The sequence below is a fragment of the Hyaena hyaena genome, unplaced genomic scaffold (assembly GCF_003009895.1).
Source record: "Hyaena hyaena isolate Hyena2069 unplaced genomic scaffold, ASM300989v1 scaffold_112, whole genome shotgun sequence".
Classification (NCBI taxonomy): domain Eukaryota; kingdom Metazoa; phylum Chordata; class Mammalia; order Carnivora; family Hyaenidae; genus Hyaena; species Hyaena hyaena.
In genome coordinates, this window is record NW_024080744.1 from 2,863,072 (window position 1) to 2,886,902 (window position 23,831).

The 23,831-nt window shown below is 39.5% G+C and overlaps 1 protein-coding gene across 4 annotated transcripts in view; it reads left to right on the top strand.

Annotated features, from left to right (window-relative positions):
• Nucleotides 1-23,831, top strand: part of FNDC3B (fibronectin type III domain containing 3B) — a 356,123-nt gene that overhangs the window by 186,452 nt on the left and 145,840 nt on the right. For all 4 annotated transcript variants that reach the window (XM_039236525.1, XM_039236526.1, XM_039236528.1 and 1 more), the window contains exons 4-5: nt 4,211-4,287; nt 20,769-21,012. In XM_039236525.1, the coding sequence (XP_039092456.1) occupies nt 4,211-4,287; nt 20,769-21,012 (321 nt within the window). The remainder of the gene's footprint in view (nt 1-4,210; nt 4,288-20,768; nt 21,013-23,831) is intronic.

A 23,831-nucleotide genomic window follows, 5' to 3' on the forward strand; every position in this document is an offset into this window, starting at 1 on the left:
AATATCAGAGTTTCCCAAATTGCCTCTACAATCTCTTACACCATAAATAATGGGAGATTCATTATTAGACATTTACAGAATTCATCAGGAAACCTCACATTTCATATTTAATCTTAGATCGATGACAAACAGCACAAGTGCACTTTTATTTAGTCCATTTGTTCTCATAGTTTCTTGCACCACAATTATCTGCTTACCTGGTAGGTAGGGACTTATCCTTAGGATGACTACTGCTGGCAAGAATTTCTCCTTTGGCTATTTACAAAGACACAAGCGTCACTTTTATAGGGTTTATTGGATTTTATCACATCGTTATTTTGCCTTTGCTTTTATCTTTCTCAGTTTCTTTGCTATGTTATAGTTTCAACCCCCTTACATCTTTTTTGAACAAGACAATATTTAACTATAAAGACCAGAATGTGATCTATTGCTACTAAGGACTATTGTTGAAAATAGCCATTTGGACACACTACACTAAGTGTGTTTAGTCACTACTTGTTTACCTCTTGGTGAAGATTCAGCTTTTAAAATTACCATTTAAAATTGTCCAAAATTGTGGGATAATCATTTATTTATAGCTGGCCTTTTTCTAAAGCTGGTTTAAATGATCATTTATACCCTGGTTCCAATTTTCCACCACTCTCACATTTCTGACCCTCCTTTGTATGCTCAGCTCAAGTCCATCTAGTTAACATAGCCCCCAGAATGGGTGAAGATTCTGAGTGTAGCATCAAAGCATGGATTATGTATGTGTGTGAGCTCGGGGGGGAGGGGGGGCGGTCACTGGTAGCAGAAGGAAGCACAGAGTGAAGGAGAATGTCCTCACTCACAGCCTTGGCAGGAGCTCAGAATCTCTCCATGGACATGTGTGGTCCTAAAAATACGACACTGCTGGGCTTTCCTTCAGTCTCTTTGATGTGGGAGTACAGTCCTAGCATCATTGCAGGAATTACTGTTGATCGACTAAACGGCTCTCCAGCCTTTCTCGTTCAAGGTTTGCCATAAGCAAATGAAAAATCATTAACAAATGCTAGCAGACTTTCAAGATGGTAGACAACGCACTTGCATATTGCAGTTAAATTTTTTAATGACTGTAAACAATCATAGTTCTTATTTGTGTTTCAAATCTTGTTCAGTGGAAAAAAAAAATGAATTCTTGACATTTGAAGTCATAGGCTAAAACCTGAAATTGATCAAATTGCCCACGGCATTTTTCATGGGGTTACTTAGCTCTTAGCAAACATTCTTCTTCCATTCTAAAAATTGTGCATGTGACGCTTTTCATCTGTCTATGGAATAGTTCATGTGTTCTCTAGCTGAGCTTGCTTAATTACTCTCCCCCCCCCCCTGCCAAAAGAAATCTGACTGTAGTTTGGAAGTACCGTATATGTTTGTTTACTTTTGTTTTTAGATTATTTAATGTATGTATACATATATCTGTATAGATCTACTTATATGTAACACAAGTGTTTAATTAAAGGTTCCAAAAAAATACCTTAAGAAATTCAAAACTTTTTTCAAAATTTTTTTATTAAAAAAAATTTTTTTTACATTTATTGATTTTTGAGAGACAGAGACAGAGCGTGAACAGGGGAGGGGCAGAGAGAGAAAGAGACACAGAATCTGAAGCAAGCTTCAGGCTCTGAGCTAGTGGTCAGCACAGAGCCCGATGCAGGGCTCAAACCCACTAACTGCTGCGAAATCATGACCTGAGCTGAAGTCAGGCATTCAACCGACTGAGCCACCCAGGCGCCCCTCAAAAGTTTTAATAGTTCAGTGATTTCCCAATATAGTCAGAGAGATTGGTTTGAGGAAAGTGTGTGGCTCCCTCTGCCTTCCCCCCGATATATCAACTGTTAGTGTGAGCAAGAAAAGAACCATTTTCACCATATCCTAAGAGCTGTATCTTTTAAGTCTTGTGTGTTGATTAAAGAGTATCAATTAAAAAATCAAAAGGAACCTAAGTAGTCCTAGAAGTTGAGTAAGAGCAATTTGTTTTCATTAGGGAAGGGTAGTAATAATATCAGGGGGTTTCTCAAACGTGAACAGTTGAGCAGAGGCGGTAAACTCACTAATTAGGAGACAAGTATTTGGAGAAACTTTAACTTCTCATACCACCATTGTGAATGGATTTCGGTTTGCTAGCTCTTACACTCCTAAATGCCTGTGGGTGCAGTGGTTTCTTTCAGAAAGGAGAGGACCCTTGGGGCTCCAAGTCACAGCTGAATTTTGGGAGCCATCACTATATATTTTGCAATGCCCTTTGAAAGGGATTGATGACAGTGACAAGAGGAAGGGAGAACAAGGATGTTAAAGTCATTTGGCTTCTTTTGAAATCAAGGCCGGGAAGAAAACATTTTCTGGCTGTAAATCACTTAGTTGTCCTACAGGCTTTAAAGTATTTTATACAAATGACTTTAACAGTTTTAAGGGTCATGCCTGAGGTTAAGAGACTGTTTGCCTGGTATATATTTCAGTGATTAAAAAGCAATACTTTATGGAGATGGTAGCATTTCTGTTCACAGTCTATACTGTCAAATATTTGATATTTATCTGATAGCAAGGTTTGCCTCTTAAAGTCAACAATATACCAAATGTATACTTGCTGATTTTATGTGTTACAGGAACATGGACCATTAAAAAAAATTTTTTTTGTACTCAGTGTAATTGTAACAAACAAGACAAAGCAAAAAGTTAAAATGAATAGAAAAAAAGTGACAATTTTGATGAGCCATTATTGTACCATGCAGTGCTCTGAACACTTTTTCATGTATTATTGAATTTAGTCTTTAAATCCAACCTAGTGAGGTAGGAATTGTTATTCTCATTTGTAACTGTTGAGAAGTGAGGCTCAGAAAGTCTAAATGAATCATCTAAGGTCACACACCCAGTGTGAATAATGAACTAGGGACTGAAACCCATCAGTGGCCATGCTTTTAATGCCTGCTTATAAAGCCAAGTGCATTGACCCTTGGGTTTCACATAGTGCTAAGGCTGAAATACTTGCGTGTGTGTGTGTGTGTGTGTGTGTGTGTGTGTCAAATAAAAAATATTTAGTAAATACCTAAACGTCTTGTTGGCTGGGGCCAAAATGCTGAGGCTGATGAGAAAGATGGATTTGGAAGATGATTTGGAAAGTGCCTTCAGTGGCTGGTGGTTGGCTTAGTTTAAGTCGTACTTAAAAATGGAATGAGGTCATGCAGTTATCCACTCTCATATTGTTGTTGTCTTTTGCTTTAATTGATTACCAGTGTGTTAGCATGTACGTTACTGCTGTGGTTTTGTATGTGTTTAGAGCTTGTCATATAGTTTAGTTGCTTCGATATGTTGTCCACGGAGCTGGAGTGAACACTACAGTCCTATAGAGTTTTACGTGAATATTAGCATCTTTTCTACCTTGCTCCAAGGTTTTTCCGTGTACTTGCAGACCTGCTGATAGGCACCCAGTCTCCTTGTCCCTCCACACCCTGCACTGGTCGTCTCCTGCAAAGCATTTATGACACTGGATTGTCCTCGGTGGTGAAAGGTGCATTATGCTTACAGTGTAAATGCAGCACTGGGTAGTGGGATCTGTCTTCTTTTGCCAAGAAAAGTGTTGTTTTTTTCTTGGTTTTTGTTACAGCCGAACAATTTTAATTGCCAGCAGCACAACACACTTTAGGAGAAAGCAAATAAACAACACCAGGCATTTGGAGCCAGGAAGTCGCATCTCAGACTAGAAACACAGTTTTGGATTGACATTTGGGCAGTGGGTTGCTAAATAGAGGAGCCAGCTACCAAACTGAAAACCAGTGACCATGAGCTTCTTACACTTCTAGGGAAATCATTTAATCATAGGGTCACTGGAAGGGGGTTGGGAATTGATTTTAATGTTATGATGATCAGTTTCTTGGTCATTAAATATTAACTCAAACTATGTCTTAGGTAACTGCCATTCTTTGTTTGCCATAGACATGTGACTAACATTTATTGAATTTAATATTTTGAAACTAATGTCTTGCTAACTGAATGCTTTACCTTGAAATAATCCAGGTATATTTGACAGTATTCCGAAGAATGCCTACTTTTAAAATATGATCTGTTTTTTTTCTCGAAAATAGTCAAAGTAATTAATTCTCTTCAGTTTTGATAATACTTTTAAAAATACCAATATTAGTTTGAATCATGTGTATTTCTTCAACCGTTAATATCTTACTCTTGTCTCTCATAGGACCTGCTGAGGTTCCCATGATGTCACCTAATGGATCCATTCCCCCCATCCATGTGCCTCCAGGTTATATCTCACAGGTAAGCATTGGATGGTTCTTCTCCATTCACTATGGGCTCTATCATTGTTTTAAGAGAATATATGCTATGGCTTCAAAAACTTCCTCCAAGATTACTTTAGTTAGGGTAATGCTAGAGTTGTCATCATTTTTATACCACCACATGGTCCCTCCCAAGTCTTACCTCTTGCCTTGCCAGAGAGCCAGAGAGAGAAAAACACAGTAGGGCTACCAGGCTGTCCTCAGCCAAGGTGTGTTGACACTTGATTGTGCCGTAGAGATTTCCTTCCATCTGTACCACAATTTGCTGGAAAGAAAGAATTGGTAGATGGACTTAATGAGTAAAAATACCAAAGGAGACATTGTTAAAGCAAATAGGGCCTGCCCTCTATTACTGGAGTCCCATTTCCCTGCAGTGTGGCCAGACCCAGGCTTGGTGGATTGTTGAGTATAATGGGAGAGCTTGGCTGTGGCTGTCCATAAGTTTCTCTGAAATACAGTTTTTCTTAGTAAAATAGTAACAGCAATTTAAAAAGTAATCGCAATTTCAGAGGTACGTGGGAAGGATTAAAAAAGACATTAGGATAAATGTTAAAGGAGAAACCAGACAAGGTTGACGATGTTCGGGGTGCCTGGAGCATGGAAGTCTCTGCAAACTTTCATTTTGTCCTGTGCTCTGCGCAGGACGACCACATCCCTTCTCCCCCTGTACAGCCTCCTTTCCAAATGCCGAATGGACTCTTTCTCTCTGCGCCTTTTGTTCGTTCTTTGTGTGATTATAAGAGCATTCTGTACTCCTTGGGTGGGGGGAAATCAGAAAAGAAGGAGAGAATAGAAAAGAAAATATTTATAATTTTACTATCCACAGAAGACAATCATTACATTAATGTTTTTGGGATTATATTCTGGATTTTCTCCCTTTCTGTTCTTCCTCTGTCTGCTTTTAAAGTGGTTTCAAATCTATAATTTTCAGCTTTTAATGATTTTGTTAGAGTGAAAAAAATTGGCAGCAAGATAGGAAAATTACTAAAGTGCAGGCAGGAATCAAAGATTTATCCTTCTCTGATGTAAAAACTTAGCCATTTCTTCACTTGTCTAAGCCATAGTGCAGCCACTATAATTTCATTTTTTCCACCCCTACTTTTACAGGAGCCAATTTGACAGCTTTTTTTTTTTTTTGAATAGTCAAAACGTTGGCCAGTTTCCCCACTGTTGCAAATAAATGACTTGTTTTACACAAGTCGTTGTAAATAAGAGTCACTAGAAGTAGAAAGGGGGCGGGGGGGGGGGGGCAGGGCACGCCCTTCCAGCCAGGACATGCAGTGATGGATCACGTCCACGGCACCAGTCAATTAACAGAAAAGAACAGGAATGCAGAATTCCATTATGTCTCCTGCTCATTTATTTTGAGGAAGTGTTTCATTCCATTGAACCGTGTACAGTTCTCACAATTGTGACAGCAGAAATAACACCTCCTTTCACACACTAAAGGTCCATTTAAGGAATTGTTAAAAGTTGGGACATTCTAGGGCAGAGAAGCGGCCGTGTGCTCTTCCTTGCTAGTGGTGTGCCTGTGATTGCACTCACTGCAAATCGTTTTTTGGGAGTCCTAGGGAAAAACAGAGAATTTTAGATGATGGTATATTTCTGTTTCCCTAAAAACTTCTATAGAAAATCCAGGTAGAGGGATTATTAATAGAAGAACTGTAAACTCACTTTTGTAAAACTGATGATGGAAACATAGTGCAGCACTTTCTCGACTGTGAATTATGGCAGAAAATGCTAGAGGATATTGGAAGGATAGTAGAAATGGAATAACTTGGGTTCTCAGTTGTGAAAAGAGAAAAAAACATGTAAGGCATGCATTCAGTTTCATTGAGATCGGGCTCCCGGATCAGAAGATGGGCCCAGAGTTAAATGACCTTTAGTAGCAGCACTATCTCTTTAATGATATCTGGCAGTGAAGTGCCAGAGTAAAACCAGTGATTAATATGGAATAAAATTGAGAAACTGGCAGAATGTGTGTACAACATCTTTTTAAGGTTTCACAGCACATATTCTTCAAAGAAACGGGGCAGGTGGAACCAAGAGTAAAATTTCTTAGGAGACTTGTTATCACCAAGGAATCTAAGGAAAAAAGTACATTTTGTCATGTAGTTCCGGAAAGAAAGAATCCCCCCCACCCCCCGCTTCTGGCCGGACCTATTTGAGAATGCCCAATACTGGTCTGTCCCTATGTGCATCAACTGTGCACTGTATGTATCCCCACAGTTCTTTTCCTCAAATACATATGGCTCCCTTGTTCACAACTAGAGTTGGGTGTGTACATCGCATAGAAGCAGAGTTCAGGTTCTTGAGTTTAGAGGGTGGGTCTTGAATAGTCAGCTTTGCTCTCCTATCGAGGGCCACCTTTTCCTGTTGGCCTACATTGCTACCACCTTAAACTTCTGTCCCTTGGATACATAGCTGGTCTTTTCTCAACTACATACTTTGGTGCCCACTCTTTCCCTCTTAAAATACTCTAGAGGCTTTCTGATCTGACAGTTCAATCATTCTTCCCATTCAAATGGCCCTCCCCAGTGTGACCCTTTCAAGAACCTCCAACACAGAAATGGTGGTTCTGTTCTTCCAGCATCTTTGGTGCTTTGTCCCCACCTCCATCATGAAATACAATTTTATAGCCATCCTCAAGAAGTCTTAGTGCCTCATTGGGATTATATCTGAGAATCTAGAATACTGCCTGATACCTGATAGTAGGTACTTGATAAATGTTTTTAAATGTGAGTGACTAGCCAAGCTGAAATTAAAATAAATGTAGCATAGATTTGCTTCAAAGATTTAGAGGTTCAAGTAGAGGAATAAAACACCTGACAGTTGGACAATTAGCAAGATCAGAGAGATGTATACCTACAGGAATGAAATTCTCTGAATGTGGATTTAAGAGGGAGAGGAATGCCAAGCCAAGATAGTACAGAAGAGGAAAGAATAGTCTCTTCAACAAATGGGGCTGGGACACCTGGATAGCCAAATGCAGAAGAATGAAGTTGAACCTCTACCTCACAGCATATACAAAAATTAATTCCAAATGGGTTATAGACATAAGTGAAAGAGCTAAGACTGAATAACTCTAGGAGTAAAATTTTATAACCTTGGATTAGGCAATTGATTCACAGATTTGACTCTAAAGGCACAAGCAGCAAAAGAAAAAATATATATATAAATTTCATTTCATTCAAATTAAAACTTTTGGTGTTCCAAAGGACACCATCAGCACAATGAAAAAGGTACTCAGAATGGGAGAAAATCTATGCAAATCATGTATTTCAGAAGGGACTTATAAGATCCTTTATATATTCTAGGTACAATTGAAGAATAAAAAACAACCCAATTTAAAAACGGGCAAAGGATCAGAATAGACATTTCTATGAAGAAGTTGTATAAACTGCTAATTATCCCATGAAAAGATGCTGAACGTTGGTTGGTTGTTTGCTTGCTTGTTTCTGGTGTAAGAAGGTGGTTTTATTAAAGCATAGGGCCAGGACCCATGGGCAAAAAGAGCTGCCAAGATGCTGAAAATTGTTAACCATCAGGGAAATGCAAATCAAAACCACAATGAAGTATACTTCACTTGTACTAGGATGGCTATAGTTAAAAAGATAGATAATAGAAAGTGTTGGCAAGGATGCAAAAACATTGGAACCATTACATACTGCATGTGGTGATGTAAAATGGTACAGCCACTTTGGAAAACAATTTGGCATTTCCTAAAAGAGTTTAACATAGAGTTACTGTATGACTCAGCTCTTCCACTCTTAGGCATATACCCAAGAGGAAGGAAAACCCAGGTTAACACAAAAACTCTGAGGTGAATGCTCATAGAAGGATTATTCATAATCGCCCCCAAGTGGAAACAACCCACATGTCCATTGGCTTTATGAATGGATAAACTTGATGTGGTATATGCATACAATGGAATATTATTCAGCCATAAGAAGCCACTAATAAGTGCCAAAATGTGAATGAACCTTGAGAATATTATACTAACCGAAAGAAGCCAGACACAAAAGCCATATACAGTGTCATTCCACTTATTCATAACGTCTGGAATAGGCAAATCCATAGACACTGAAAACAGATGAGTTTTTGCCAGGGGTTGGGGGAGTGAGCATTAAGGAGTGACTGCTGATGGGCATGGCACTCCTGTTGGGGTGATGAAACTGTTCTGGAACTTAAACAGAGGTGGTGGTCATTCAGTTAAAGTGTCTGTACCAGACACTGTAAAAAGGTAGATTTTGTGGTATGTAAATTATATCTCAATAAAGCTTTTATAAAAGAGAGGGGAGAGGAAGAAGATAGTGACCAAATCCTAATTATTTATCAGTAAACAATGGGACAGCTGCGGAAGATGGGCCAGCCTGCATGGGTATGGTTGGCGATGGTGAGGGTAACTACTGTGTATGGTAGCCATGACTCCGCTAAATCCTTTCTTTACGTCTTTAGCTTTCACCATCTTAACTTGACATGGGAAGAAGCCGAGGCCCTGAGGAGAACAGGGATTGCACCATAAGCATTTCTGAGCTCACTGACCTATTTCCCTCCATGTTGTGATTTCAGAGTCAGCATCATCCTGCTTTGATCTATATACATGCTTTACGTTACATGACTTTCTGCCAGTGTGAGTGTGGATGTGTGGTGTGCCTCCTCATGCATCTCCAGTGCTAAAACACCAGCCACTCACCTATGAGGTAGTCGGTCATTGGAAGAAAATTGAAGGGGGCGGCAGGTGAATGATTAAAGATATTATGTTAGTAACTCTGAGTGTGGAGAAATTCTTGATTATTGCCTTCATTACATAATTTGATAGCTTTAAAGATAAGTTGATAAAATACAAATGTCAGTAATGCACAGATCATCTTATAGAAAGACAAACATTTAGTGTTGAAGGCAGCTCTGGGGTGTAGTCAACAAACAGCACAATCTAGGTTGTTTGGGGTTGAGAAGGACTGAACCCATAGACCTAAAGGTAGTGTGGACTTTGGGTAGGATAGAAGGGCAGTGGAATCATGTTATTTCAACCCAGTCATCTCTGATATTGCAGGCTTTTATGTCTTAGAACGTGTGCATGTTTTGTGTTCTACCTTTTGGTGAGAGGCTAGGGGACATCTGAGGAAAAAGTAATCTGAACTTTTCCACTTAAGAGAAAATGGAGGCTAAGTTTTTTTCCAACTATAAGAAAGTAGACTTAGAAAGGAGGGAATTTAGGCTTATCACACTCATCACCATTATTTCCTTTATGTAAAAACAATTATGAATGGGATCAGGGCTGAAATGGGGGGGAGGGGTTAGGGCGAGTACTACAGCTGGGAAGAATGTGGACATTACTTGAAGAGGCCTGCCTTCAAATTCCACCACATGTCACCATGACTGCTTTCCGTGTAACTTCGACAAATTCTTTCGCCACATACGTGAATACCTACCTGATAGGGTAGAGGTAAGAATTAAGAGAAATGTTTTGTGAGGTCTGTAGTCCACAGTGGCCATTCAGAAGTGGTAGATGATATTACAATGAAGAGTGTTAGAACAATTTTATTGAATGTTTTGCAGACTTTGCCTTCCTAAATGCATACTGAGATTGCATACTATGAAGCAAATTTTTCCTTTCACTGTATACTGGCTGTGGTTTTTCTCAGATTTTTAAACCTCATCATTAACTTTGTGAATAACTTATATATAAAAATTTCTTTAGCAGATGCCTTGAGTTTTATTTTCCATGCTTCCATAGTAATTTATGAAATATTTTTCAACTGTTACGGGAAAGGATTTCATGTAGGCCAGAAGATTTAAGCATATGAAAAGAAAATGTGGAACATCCAACTTAATGTTCTGTCATTTGGGATGACTAATGTAACTTAAAAATGTCTAATAGTGGTCAAAATAAGTGTTTTTGCTGTTATACCACAAGTGCGTGCTTTCCCTCATTTCATTGTTTGGGAGGTTAGTTAATGGGTCAATATCTGTTGAAATTGTATGTTTCATTTCCTTTGATGAGGGAAAGGCAAGTAATCTATTGAAAAATACATGTAAGTCTTGGTTGGTCATTCTCCATTGGGGATTGTTATAAGAGTTGGCCACAAATCAGAGCCCCTGTGAAGAAATAATGGGGTCTGTTAGGAGAAGGCATGGAATGCTTTTTCCCATTTTGCTCAGCCAAGCTAGCTGAGAGCTATAAACATGAGCCTCAGCTGCTTGCCTTTGGTAATTATAACCTGGGATAAAACCAGTGCTCAGTTCTACCTTCAACATTGTGAAAATGATGAGCAGTAAGAATAGGAGATTGCCCTGCACCCTCATAGACAGAGAATCCGACCCATTTGGTACCCAATCATAAGAGAATTGGAATCTCTTTCAAGACTTTAAATTCATTGGGAGAACTGATTTTTCTATAGGAAGTTAGGGAAATGTTCCACTATGAACAGAGTACGTGCATTAGCAGCTGGGAGCTTCTGGGGGAAAGAGCAGAGGACGTATATGCCCTTTCTATTTTAATTCCATTATCAACAGATTTACAGCAAGTTTATTTTTTCATTTTATGGCTTATTTTGTCTGAGGAGTCAATTACAGACAGGGCTGGCAATGCCAAATTAACGCACCCTCCCTCAAAGAATTGTCCGTGTTTCCTCTTTCTGAACCTTCGCTTTGTCTCCCTGTTCTGCCTTTTCTCTTGGATTTCTTTCCTTTGTTTCTAAGATCCTGACATTGTGGCATTATAGAGCACAGGGTTAACAGGAGGAAACGCGAGCCCGAGTGGGCGCTGCATCTAACCCCTTGTATGATTTTAGTAATAGTTTCTCTTATTTGGCTCTTCACTTGCTTTCTTACTTGATAGTTGTTGGTCATCCTTTTAGCACGTAAGCTTCGCAAGTCCGGGGATCCCACGTGGCCTGTGCATCACTGGGTCTCCAGTTCCCTGAAAGGTGTCCCACACATAACAGACATTTTTCAGAATTCAGCTGACTGGCTGGCATCATTTCTATTTTGTAGAGGGGGAAGGGGAAAGGAAATGTTTAAGGATCCCTGAGGTTCTTTTCTGATCTAAATTAGGTGATTCTATTCTGTGGTTCATAGTATTCCTTAAAAAGGAGACCAGATGAGAATGTAAGTAAGTTTCCATAAGCAATTGCTACCAAAATGGTGTGGCACTCTCCTTTGGTATTTAGCATTCTATTGACTAGAATGCCGACTGGAATGCCATGTGTTACTTCTATAGAAAAATGATAGTTGATTTTTCTTTCTTAAGATACTATTTTTATTTATGTATTTTTACAGTTTGTTTAATTTTAATGTTTATCTTGAGAGAGCACGTGTTCTTGTGCACATGAGCGGGGAGGGGCAGAGAAGGCAGGTTGTAAGCAGGTTCCTTGCTGTCCCCCTGATACAGGGCTCAATCTCATTAAATATGAGATGATCTGATCCAAAATCAAGAGTCAGGTGCTTAACCTACTGAGTCCAGTCACCCAGGCACCTCGAAAGATTTTATTTTTAAGTAATCTCCATACCCAGTGGGGGCCTGGAACTCACAACCCTGAGATCAAGAGTCACGTACCTTATAGACTGAGCTAGCCAGATGCCCTGATTTTCATAATGATATTGAGATGGTGTTACATGCAGAAATGACTCCTGAATCATTATTAAGGATTGAATCATGTCTATTGTATGTCACTGCATTGCACAATTATTTGTATTTCTAAATTAGTGACCCACATTTGTTATATATACAACTGTTCTTGGATAAACACCTTTGCTCAACTTGTTGGGTACAAAAGTTTATTAAGGTTAGGTGGATTTTATACTCTTGCACACTCTGAAATCCATCTGGTTTATTAACTTGGATTTACATAATAATGTAGTTACTCTGCTCTCTGATAAATATGATTTGAGTATCATCACAGATTCTTGATCCTTGTGCCATAGAACCCATTGGTGGATTGGCAAGGCATTTGTAAATGTGATACATGGAATCATAGATGCAATCTAGAATCATCTGTCTTTGTTTCCACGGGCATGAGTGTGTCTGAGACACTGGAGTGAAGAGATGTGATTGGCTGTCTCTTCCATGCAAGTCCATGGAGACAGCCTGGGCTGAAAAAAAAACAGTGGCTGCCTCCAGATTCCTACAATGATATCTTCATTAGTATATTAAAGGCAGATCTCTACTTACTCTGTCTTCTAACAGATATTCTGTTCTTTAAAATAGCATTTCCATTTAGTGTGAAATGCTTATTGGGTCCATTTTACTGATGGAAATTCTGTGATATAACCATTCCCATTTGTCCGGTGTGCTTATATGCCTTACAGATGTTGGGTAGGATTAGATTTGAGTTTTGATCTTCAGATGTGTTTTCGTTTTAGTATTTAGGTTGGTGATGTCAACAAAACATGATAGACACAGCATTTCTATAGCACTTGGGTGTGAATCTTGATCCCCACTTAGCTGACCTTAGGTTAAGTTACTTAGGTGTTCCTGGAGGTACTTCACCTTGAATTTAAGACTATGATGTTCCCTATGTTAAAGGTTTGCTGGTTATGTGAGTTAAGTTCTGTATTGAGCACTTTATAGGCTATTAAATGATATACGGATCACAGGAGTTGTTAATGTCACCTTTAATTGCTACACCAAATTAATCATTTTGCCATTTTGGCTTCAGCATCAGTGCCCAGTGCTATATTTCTGCTTGTAGAAGAGCCGTCTTGGCCGTTAGCAGTATCTTGAGATGCTTAGCTCTTTATAAGCAAAGACCTCTCTGTCCTTGTGGCATCCTCGGGTTGGGGCGGCTGAGGCGTGGTGAGATGGAGCTGGAGCCAGCTGAGACCCAAACTTGGTTCTGCGGCTCCTGAGATGTTTCTTACATCTGGAAGGTCTTAATTAACTTCCAGTGTCCACCCAGCTATAGCAATTACAGGCTTTATTGAAGGTGATGGGTTAAGGAGATACTACAGATGATGTACCTATTTCCATCCAACTCTCCCAACTCTTAGGGTTTTAGTTATAAATCACTGGGTAGTTGACCCAGATAGAGTTAGGTGTGTTTAGTAAAGTTGATTTTACTTATTTGTATGTGCCTTAGTTGCGTTTTTACCAGATTCAGGATTTACATAAGTGTGAGTAGCTTGTCCTGTTGGAAAGAAGGTAGTGGCTATTGGCATCCAGAAAGCCAACAGAAGGGCGGTCACTATTTATGCTAGTATCTCCTTATGCTGGTCACCTCTGGAGCAAGCTTTTGTGCAGGATTCATGCCCAGAAGTGGACCTTCATGCCCAGAAGAGGACAAATGCCACATAGTGCCTTCAGCCTGTGATCCCCTATACGGCAACCTAAGATTTGTATCTGGGTCTAACCATTTCCCACTTAGTCTTATACCTAGTCATTGCTTGGAGTTGGCCACGTGGGCTAAAGATTAAGCACTGGGGCGCCTGCGTGGCTCAGTCAGTTAACATGTCCAGCTAAAATGTCCAACTCTTGATTTTGGCTCAGGTTATGATCTCACACGCAGTTCATGAGATCGAGCCCCATATGGGTCTCTGCACTGACAGCACAGAGCCTGCTTGAGAGACAGAGCCTCTGTTTCTCTCTCTGCACCTCGCATGCTCAAGTGTGCTCTAAATACATGAATGAATGAATGAATGAATAAATAAAGCACGAATGGAAAACATAAGATTTATAGATATAAACGAGTGTATAGATAAAAATGGGAAGTTTTGTGTATCCGTGGGCCACCTTATTCCTTAAAACCTTCAGTTTGGTTATTGATAAAGCAAGTGAAATTGGTTGTTTACTTAACATTGGCAAGAACTGTTTGAGAAAGCTAAATATTATTGAAAGCGTTTTTAGAAACCTGGAAACATCACCAGTAATCCGTTTTTCCTTTTGGCTACAAAGCCAAGAGTACTGTATGGCAAAAGGAGCTGGTCCTAAACCTGGAGGTTTTATTGTCTAATGCACAGTGATGATGGAACATTGGAAGGAGCGAATAACATTTCATCAGTGTTAGCCATTACAGGTAGGGGGAGAAGGGAACATGAGAAGCAGTGTTTGGTGTTTTCAACCACAGTTGTCATCATTAAATTTGAAGAGACAGGAAAAAGTAAGTCAGGAGATTTGGAAAATGCATTCAGTTCTGCCACCATTTTTAAGTCCAGTAACTTAACTTCATCTCTAAAATAGAATGACTACTTGCTCCTATAACTCTTCAGTTACTCTGAATATTCCTTTATTCCCGTTTTCACATGCTTCTAATGGCACTTGGGTGCTGAAGAGAGGAGTTCCCACGAGGGTCGCGGAGGGGCTGGGCTAGGGAAGGGGGAGGGTCTTTAGGTTTCAGTCTCTGTCTTCCGTGAAGAACAGACCTGCTTTTTCCTCTTTTATGTTGTTCACTATATTAGAAAATGCAGAGTGAGGGGTTAGTGCAAGAAGGAAATGTGAGAGCAGAAGTAACACTTTTGTACTCCTGGTTGGTGAAGAATAAAATTCCTCAGCTGCGCTTGCAATTGAAGTAGAACTTAACATTGGGAATGTTTAATCTTTCTTTGTCTTTCTTTTGGTAAAAATCACATTTATTCAGAATAAGAGGTTTAGGAATGACAAGTGGGGGATTAAGTGGGTTTAGATTTACTGAGATTTTAGAGTAGGATGTCAGATATTTACCTGAATTAAGGGGAAAATTTGATAATGAATGTGCAAATAAGTCCTGATAGACCTCAAGTCTAATTAGAGAAATGCTTCTCTTTCCTTCTCCTTCTTCTCTTTCCTTCTTCTTCTCTTTCCTTTTCCTTCTCTTTTCTCTTTCACTTTTCTTCCATTCCCACCCCTTTCCTCCCCTCCTCACCTCTTCCCTCCCCACCCCTTCCCCCCTTTCTTGCTTTGCCCTCCCCTCCACTCCTCTTCTCTTCTCTTCTCTTCTCTTCTCTTCTCTTCTCTTCTCTTCTCTTCTCTTCTCTTCTCTTCTCTTCTCTTCTCTTCTCTTCTCAGCCAACATTTATTGAAAGCCTCCTGTGTGCTCAGGTGCTTTTGGGGGACTCACAGTTGGGTGCAAGAGACAGATCTGTATACAGCCTATGCTACAGAACAGAGGTGCTGGTGGAGCGGTGGACCCCAGTCTGGCTGGGAGAAGCCTAGACTGCTTACCTGCTCATTCCTCTTTCCATGCAAGTGTTTTGTATTGCTTGGCCTTTTCTTCTTGTTCACTGCTTGCGTGCCTAGTTTTAGCTGAGAGTTCTTTGCTTCCTGGAATGACCTGGGAGCCTGCTTCAAGTATGTTGGCAGCAGTTAGGAGTTGATTTTGAGCCTGATTTTCACAAACTCATTTGGTCCCAGTTTTCTGTGTGTGGTCAGATTAGTGCTCGTGCCACTGCAGCACACTGGTGCCCGGCCTCACACCCGACCTGCATGCATGTGGGTTCATGTGTGTCCATGTGCAGTCCACGCTGCCCGCCACCTGGATCATCCATGGCCACCTGGAACAGTCTTTAACATGTTTTCTTTTGTTTCCTACCATTTAAGTGCTTCTTTTGAATGCTGTTGCTCGCAACCCAGAAGTGAGGGCAGAGAGTTGTAGAAACTGAGGAGTTAATTAAAATTTCCTGTGGAGCATTTTATTTCAGTAAGGGGGACTTAACCTTCTTTCTCTGTTGGCTTTGAGAAAAGACACTTACGGTATAAGTGTTATTAAGAGATCCATTTTGGTTCCTGGGACTCAAAATTGTTTTCTCTCCTCTCCCATAGCTCTCTGACCTTAGGTTTGCTGACCGTTTCCTGAGCTTTATTCCTCTTAATGTCTAAAATGGGGATATCTGGGGGTACCTGGGTGGCTCAGTCCGTTGGGCGTCCGACTTCGGCTCAGGTCATGATCTCACGATTTGTGGGTTTGAGCCCCGCGTCGGGCTCTGTGCTGACAGCTCAGAGCCTGGAACCTGCTTCAGATTCTGTGTCTCCCTCTCTCTCTGCCCCTCCCCTGCTCATGCTGTCTCTCTCTCTCTCTCTCTCTCTCTCTCTCTCTCTGTCTTTCAGAAATAAAGATTAAAAAAATTTTTTTACAGGGAGATATCTGAATATGCCTCCTAGGATTGGTGGGAGTATTAGTAATAGTAATGGCTAGGTGAGAGTTTTCTATTATGTACTCATTACTGTTCCAGAACCTTAACATGTGTTGCCTTATTTCAAATAGAGGGTATTAGAGCAGTATGTAGTCAATACAATACATACTGGTTTGTCTTGAATCCTTTTGCGTCTCTTGGTAACGCAGATATTCTGTTTCCTGTGGTTCATTACTTATGTATTTGTTTGTCAGCATACCTGCCTTCTGTATAGTTCTCCACATAATGAGAACTTTGGAGTACAGGTCCGAGTGAGAATCCGGTTCGGCAGCAGAACTGGTTGTTTTAATCATGTAGTGCGTTGGTTTCCTTATGTGCAGCAGGGATGCTCGTGTCTAATTCTGTAGGTGTGAAGGTTAGAGAAGCCATGGCAGGCAGCTGGCCAACTGCGGGCACTGGCTGGGGGTGCCTTTCTCTTCTCCCGCCACAGGCTGCCCCCGGCACCACCTGCTCTTACCCTTGCTGCACACTGTGTCATTCTGTTTTCATGATTCCTTCCAGTCATCCTTTTAAAAACACTTGTACAAGTGGGACAGAGGTTCTCTCTTTTGTGAACACCTTCTCCTCTAGCCTCTCATCCTTGTGCCCAGGCCACAGATTAGCAAGAATACAAGGCACCTAGAAGTTTCTCAGTGAATATCTATTGAGCAGAATAAATGACATGATTGAGAGTCAGACCAGCTCGTATTTGCTATCAGGCTCTGATAGACGGTGTGTTAATTTGCTAGGGCTATCATAACAGACTACTCCAGCCTGGGTGGCTTAGACAACAGAAATTATTTCCTCACCATTCTGGAGGCTACAAGTTTGGTTTCTTCTGAGGCTTCCCTCTTTGGTTTATAGGTGACCGTCTTCCTTGGTGTTCTCACATGGTTTTCTCTCTGCGTGTTTGTCCTAATCTGCTCCTCTTCCAGCATTATCAGTCATACTGGATTAGGGCCAGCCCATAGGACCTCATTTTACCTGAATTACCTCTTTAAAATCCCTGTCTCCGGAGAGTCCCATGCCAAGCTATTGGGGAGTTAGGACGTCAATGTATGACTTGGTGAAAGGGAGGGGGTGCACAATTCAGTGTATAGAGCAACTAGCAAAATTATGTTTTCTAAGGGTCTGTGCTTTTTTGGGGAAAAAAAAAAGTCACATGTGAGTGACTGCTCTGTTGAGTCACAGAGCTAGAAAAAAATCTAGATGAAGATACTAGATTTTTTAAAAAGTCTGATTTTTGTGATTTTTGAAAATTTGTGACTTTTGAAAAAACAGTAGCGTGTTCTGATTTCTGAATAGCATTTATGGGACTTAGTCTAATTTTTCTTTTTATATTATTCTTAGGATATATAGGTGAATCCTACCTACTTTTTCTTCACTCTGGAATACCCAATGCTTAGCTCACAGCTATGTGTTAGGAAATGATTGTTGAATTGAATACAGGTGCTTTGTGTGTGTCAGGACAATGTCACAATTTCATTCACTTTAAAAGCAAATCTGTCTTTTTGATTGTCACTTGTGAAGGAACATTTTATTGTCTCAGGACTTTTGGACTGAACTCTTTCTAATATCCCAATTTCTCTCTAGTAATATTTCTTTATGAACCTAATTTTTAAACAAAGAATGCTATTACCACCATTTCCTCAGTTGTTTATTATTTTTGGGCATTGGTATTGTTCCTTGGACTTTCTTACTCTTTGGGGGAACATAGGCAGAATTTCCTTATCAAGACTAAATTTGATCATTAAATATGTTGCGGTTCATATGTTACATATGAACAAAATACGCAGCATAATAGGTTTTACTTTGACTTGTGTTTCTGATTATTTCAGAATTAATATTTCTTGAAAATATTTTTAATGATGAGGTAGGCCTTGTCTGGTAAGGAAGCAGCTTTCCGAAAGAATCCCATTACTCATGTACATGTAAATAGATGTCTTTCACAAATACCACAGAATAATTTAAGATAATTAAAAGTGGGGCTGTCAAACGATTTTCATACATGCAGGCAATTTGTGGTTTTAAAAAGCTACTTGGTTTTCTAATTGGAAACCTATTTTTTTCCTGAAGGGTAATTTATACACCAGATTTACTAATTTTTCGTATTAATGGCAATACTTATTCTTATAAAATATAGCGGTAAAAAGATAATGTTTTAGTTGTCTTCTATTTTTGTTTTTTCCTCTACTGGAATCCTTATCTTTGTTAGTGCTTTTTGTTCAACTCTTTAGTACTTTTTATTTTAACAAGTCAGAAATCATGATAAAATGAAAATAATTTCTTTTCACTATAACTGCTCCTGTTTACAAGCCCATTGTTCTTCATATCAAGCGAGGGCCCTGCTCTTGGTTTTACTACCTCGGTTGAGTCTGTGAGGCCTGTTGACCACAGGAAAGCTTACAGTAACGAAAATAATGAAGGTTGCAAATTTCAAGAAAACAAATACTTTGCTTCTGTGAACCTTCCAGTGTCTAGCACAGGACTGAATGAAGGTTCTGTGAAAGAGGAACATCTGGAATATGCCTTACTTTTTTTTTAATGTCCAGTGGCATTGGGGGGGAAAAAGAAGGCACTACAGAATAATCCGTGTTTATATCAGACAGTAAGAAAAATCTGTACTTGTACAAAAATTGTACAAAGTGTGCTACCTAGTGTCGTTTTAGATAATACAGAAGATGCTAACACGTGTGTTAGAATTTCCAATGTCACAGTTTAAGCATCATTTTACATCTACCTGTAAATTGACAGCTATGCCTTCATCAGTGAGGCTAATGTAATTAGCTTGCCAAAACCCAGAGAGGTTACATTTACTAAAAAATACATAAAAACCCACGTCTGAGTATGACTCAGAATCTTAATTTAATTATTTAATATTGTTTTCTTAATGAACTGTTAACACGGTAGTTAATTCTGAAACTATCATGTTAATGAGTTCATCAATAAACATAAAGATTTTGTTTTCTTAACATAAAGACTAACGGCCATTAATTCAAGCAAGACCTTTCTTGTACACCCGAGTACAGATAGACGTTGATGAACTTGCCATTTTGTATCAAGCGGTATTTTAAAAAACAAGCTTATTATAAGTTTTTTTTATTAGAATATTTTAGACATGATTTAAGTCATTTTATTTTGGCTTGCAATCAGCCTCCTGAAGTGTAATGGGAAATGTCTTCCAAACTGCAAGTTTAATTTTTAGGGTATTTATTTATTTACTTAGTGAACATGTCACCAGTGTGTGCCTGATTGTCTTAAATACTTGATTAGAGCAGCTGGTCTCTTTGGCCCCAAGAGTCCCCTTCCTTGCATGGCCCTGACCCAAGGGCCTTCTGTCAGCTGTCACAGTAGTACTAATTCTTTCAGGTCCCCGAAGCACTCCCTGATCCTGCCTGTCCCTCTGCTTTTCTCTGCCCTCCTCAACTTCCCCTGTTGATCGTGGTGTCTGTTGTGTTATTTCCTAGCTTGCGTCTCAACAAAAGTGTTTGCTTTTAGAGCAGGTAGTGTGGAGTTGGCCAGACAGGCAGTACACATTGTCATTGAGCAGCCTTAGCCACCTGCCTTGGGGGAATTAGAAGGCACTGGGAGAAAGTATGGACGGAATGTTGATGGGCTCACTCTGCTTATAGCAGGTCCCCTGTCATAGCGTCTGTCTTCACAGCACCCATGACATCGTCAGTATGTCTTGGGAGCACAGGTGTCCATCTTGATTTTTATATTGTTCAAGTTTTTTACTGTTTGGAATCCCTCCATTTCATCAGTGTCCTTGGTCCCAGATTAAATGAAACTTTGGTACTCTTAGGGCCTCTGAAGTTCATGTTCTGCCCCGGTACGAGCAGAACAGTCATGCTAAAGTAGGAGTGGGTCGAGTGCCATCAGGCCGATCTGAAAAGCTCTGCCCTCTGAAGCATATTTGTTACTCAGAAATCTCTTCTTTCTGGAAAACCACGGAACCATTAGTTGTATTCAAAGTCATTCCTCACATCAACTTAATCACACATTAAATTCACTTGTCTTCAGTGACGTTTTCAGAAGTCTTCTTCCGTGTCTTCTTGGAAAATTTTATGAGACAAACACGATTTATGATCAAGCTGTTGATCTCTCCAAAGAGTTCTGTGTAATCAGAATCATGTGGTTGATGAAGAGTTTATTTTCATAAATTTTAATTGTTAAATGTTATTATTTTCAAAACTCATTTAACTGGTTGAACTAGAGAAGCAGAATTCAACATGCATTAATTTTGTTTTCTCCGTGAGGATGGAACATTAAATTAAGGGAAGTAATTAAATACTATATATATATATATATCCCCCCCCCCCCCAGGATGTCTGCCAATACTACACACAAAACTCTTTCTGCTGTTTTCTTTAGGTGATTGAAGACAATACTGGAGTCCGCCGGGTGGTGGTCACACCCCAGTCTCCTGAGTGTTACCCCCCAAGCTACCCGTCAGCCATGTCTCCAACCCATCACCTACCCCCCTACCTGACTCATCACCCCCATTTTATTCATAACTCACACACGGCTTACTACCCACCTGTTACTGGACCTGGAGATATGCCGCCTCAGTTTTTCCCTCAGCATCATATCCCCCCTACAATATACGGCGAGCAAGGTGAGTAGATTGTTACTGGCATCAGGAGCTGTTGAAACTGATTACAACACAGAAGTAGCTCAGGAGAACCAGAGAGCCAGCCACTTCTTTCTTCTGTAAGGAGCATGGTAGAGGAGGATGTACCAGCTGTAGAAAGCTCATGGGAGATTCCTGGCTTCCTATGTCCTGAAGGGTGGCTTTGAAAGATGACTTTGTGGGTTGCAGCTCTTTATATTTTCCAAAATTCTGCCTTCATCCACCCACCCCACAAAGAGCAGGGAGTGGGATAGACACTTCGTATTTTAGTAAGAAATAAGTGATCTATCATATGTTCCTGTGTTCCGTTTACATATTTTTATGTGAGAGGGCCCGAAGGTGGGACTACAACGCATTATTTCTTAGGCATCTACATGGTCTAGGAGTAGAAGAAAAATAAAATGTTTTGTGCCCAATTTCCAATGATTGAAGACTCCGAGGTCTCAGTAATCTTTCTGATTCCTGGATGCTCTATGTTGCAGTCTTGGTAGAACTCAGAATGTCCTCAATGTGGTTGTCCTCAAGCCTGTTTTTACTTGAAGAGTAACCATTCATGTAGCCACACTTTCATTGATTGTTAGCCAAATATTCACCTTGAGATGAGAGAGTCTCAGACATTATGGCTTTGTAGTTTGGGCATTGGTGTCGGTTTAGTCTACAGTCTTTTTCTATCAAAGTGGATACTAAGAAACCAGGTAAGTGAGGGTAAAATTCAGACTTAAACCTGTAAGACTTTGTAAGGTGACTCTTCTGACTATAAATTGAAGCATTTTATCGCTTCAAACATATTTTTATATTCGTCCAAATATAAGAATTGCTGTTACACTATAGAGTTTTAGAGTAAGTTATCCTCTTGATTTTTCTTATCAATTATAAATGTATATATCTATTAAAAATTTTTTTCTTATTAATAGAAAGCAGACTGTCCTGCTGTAATTTAGGGATAGGATTTCATTTTGTTGTTGTTGTTTTAGTTTTCTGTTTGTTTATTTAGTAGAAAGAAATTTAGTATAATTCACAAGAATCAAGTGCTATCATAAGCGGGGTATGGAGAGATGATGGCATCAATAACTTTGTATCCTGTTCACTGACATAACACCCCAAAACATCAGACTAGTGAGGAGATGCCATGAAAGCATTTGGATAAACCAAAAAATTAAGTTAATTAACTGTCATTAAAAAAAAGTATTCAGTGCTTTGACTTAATGTACATTAAATATTTGAGCATTGTTAGAACTTTCTGATTTGGTCTGAGCTTAAAGAAGACTTGGCGACTGTCTGATTGCTTGATGAAGAGTGTATGCCCTGCCTTGTGTCAGCGGAATGTTAGTAGGAAGCCACATAGTTACTGTTTTGTAAATGATGTCCCCTGGAATTTTAGGTCACAGTTTGATTTTAATGATCATGAGAATTAAGAAAAAAATTGTTTCTAAGCTTTAGGGAAAAAAAGGGGAATGGTACCTGGGTGGCTCCATCGGTTGAGTGTCTCACTCTATCTTAAGTCATGATCTCCCGGTTCCTGAGTTTGAGCCACATGTAGGGCTCTGTGTTGATAGCTTGGAACCTGGAGCCTACTTCAGATTCTCTCTCTCTCTCTCTCCACCTCTCCCTCTTATGTTCTGTCTGTCTCTCTCTCAAAAATAAGTAAACTAAAAAAAATTGTGTCTTCACTTCATAGGGTGTTTTGGTTTAATTTCATTATAATAACACAGAATGATAACATACAAATGAAAGTGTCTCATTGATTTCAAATTAAAGAAAGCAAAAAACAGAACCCCTTTGCTTTATAGATATAAAGCTATATACATACTCCCTTACCTGACTTCTCTGTTTGGATATCTAAAAGCAACTTAAACATTTAATTTCCTAAACCATAGGAGTAAAGTCTTCAACATGCTTTAAAAGATTATTTTGTTAGTGTCCATGGTGAATATCTTAAATCTCAAGTGTGATGCATTGTGACAGTTAAAAAACATTTACCATCCTTTGTGTAGAGTTGGGTGTAATTTATTTGGGCACATGTTCTTCGAATAGGGTTCTTTTTGCTTTTTCACATTCTCCAGTACAAATTAATTATCTTGTGAAGATTTGCTTTTTAAAGATTAGGGGAAAAAAAAAAAAAAAAGCTATGTGAACAGAAAGAAAATGAAGAGCGAGCCCTTGCCATTGAACACTCAAAACATCAGTTGTTAAGTTCCGTAGGGTGACAGTACATTCCTGGTATGCTTAGAATAGTCCTGGTTTCAGTCTCTTGTTCAGAGACATGATTAGGAATGCTAGGGGTGCCTGAGTGGCTCAGTCCGTTGGGTGTCTGACTCCTGCTTTCAGCTCAGGTCATGATCACACAGTTAATGAGTTTAATCTCTGGGATTCTTTCTCTCTGCCTCTTTCTCTGTCCCTTCCCTCTACATGCACACATACGCTCTCTTTTTCTCTCAGAATAAATAAACATAACTTTAAGAAAAAAAAAAAAAGGAATGCTACCTTTTCACTCTCAGAAGTAAGTATTCAGTTTGGATGCTAATTTATTTGGTCATTCTATACTTCTGGGGCCCTTTTCTCTAATAAACGTTTAAGGATCCAATCTCTGTGTTATATATTGTCATTTTTATGGATGACTAAATATAATTTTTAATTGATTAAATGTTTTTAATCTAAAATAAATGTTTGCCCCTAAGATCATGAAATTATTCTGTACGGTCCCATTCTTTTTTCGAGCCACCTACAAAAATATACATAGTGAAGCCTGGTGACATTCTCCCAGTTTGTCTTGCCTCTTGATTACTCCAAAATAGAAGGTTGAG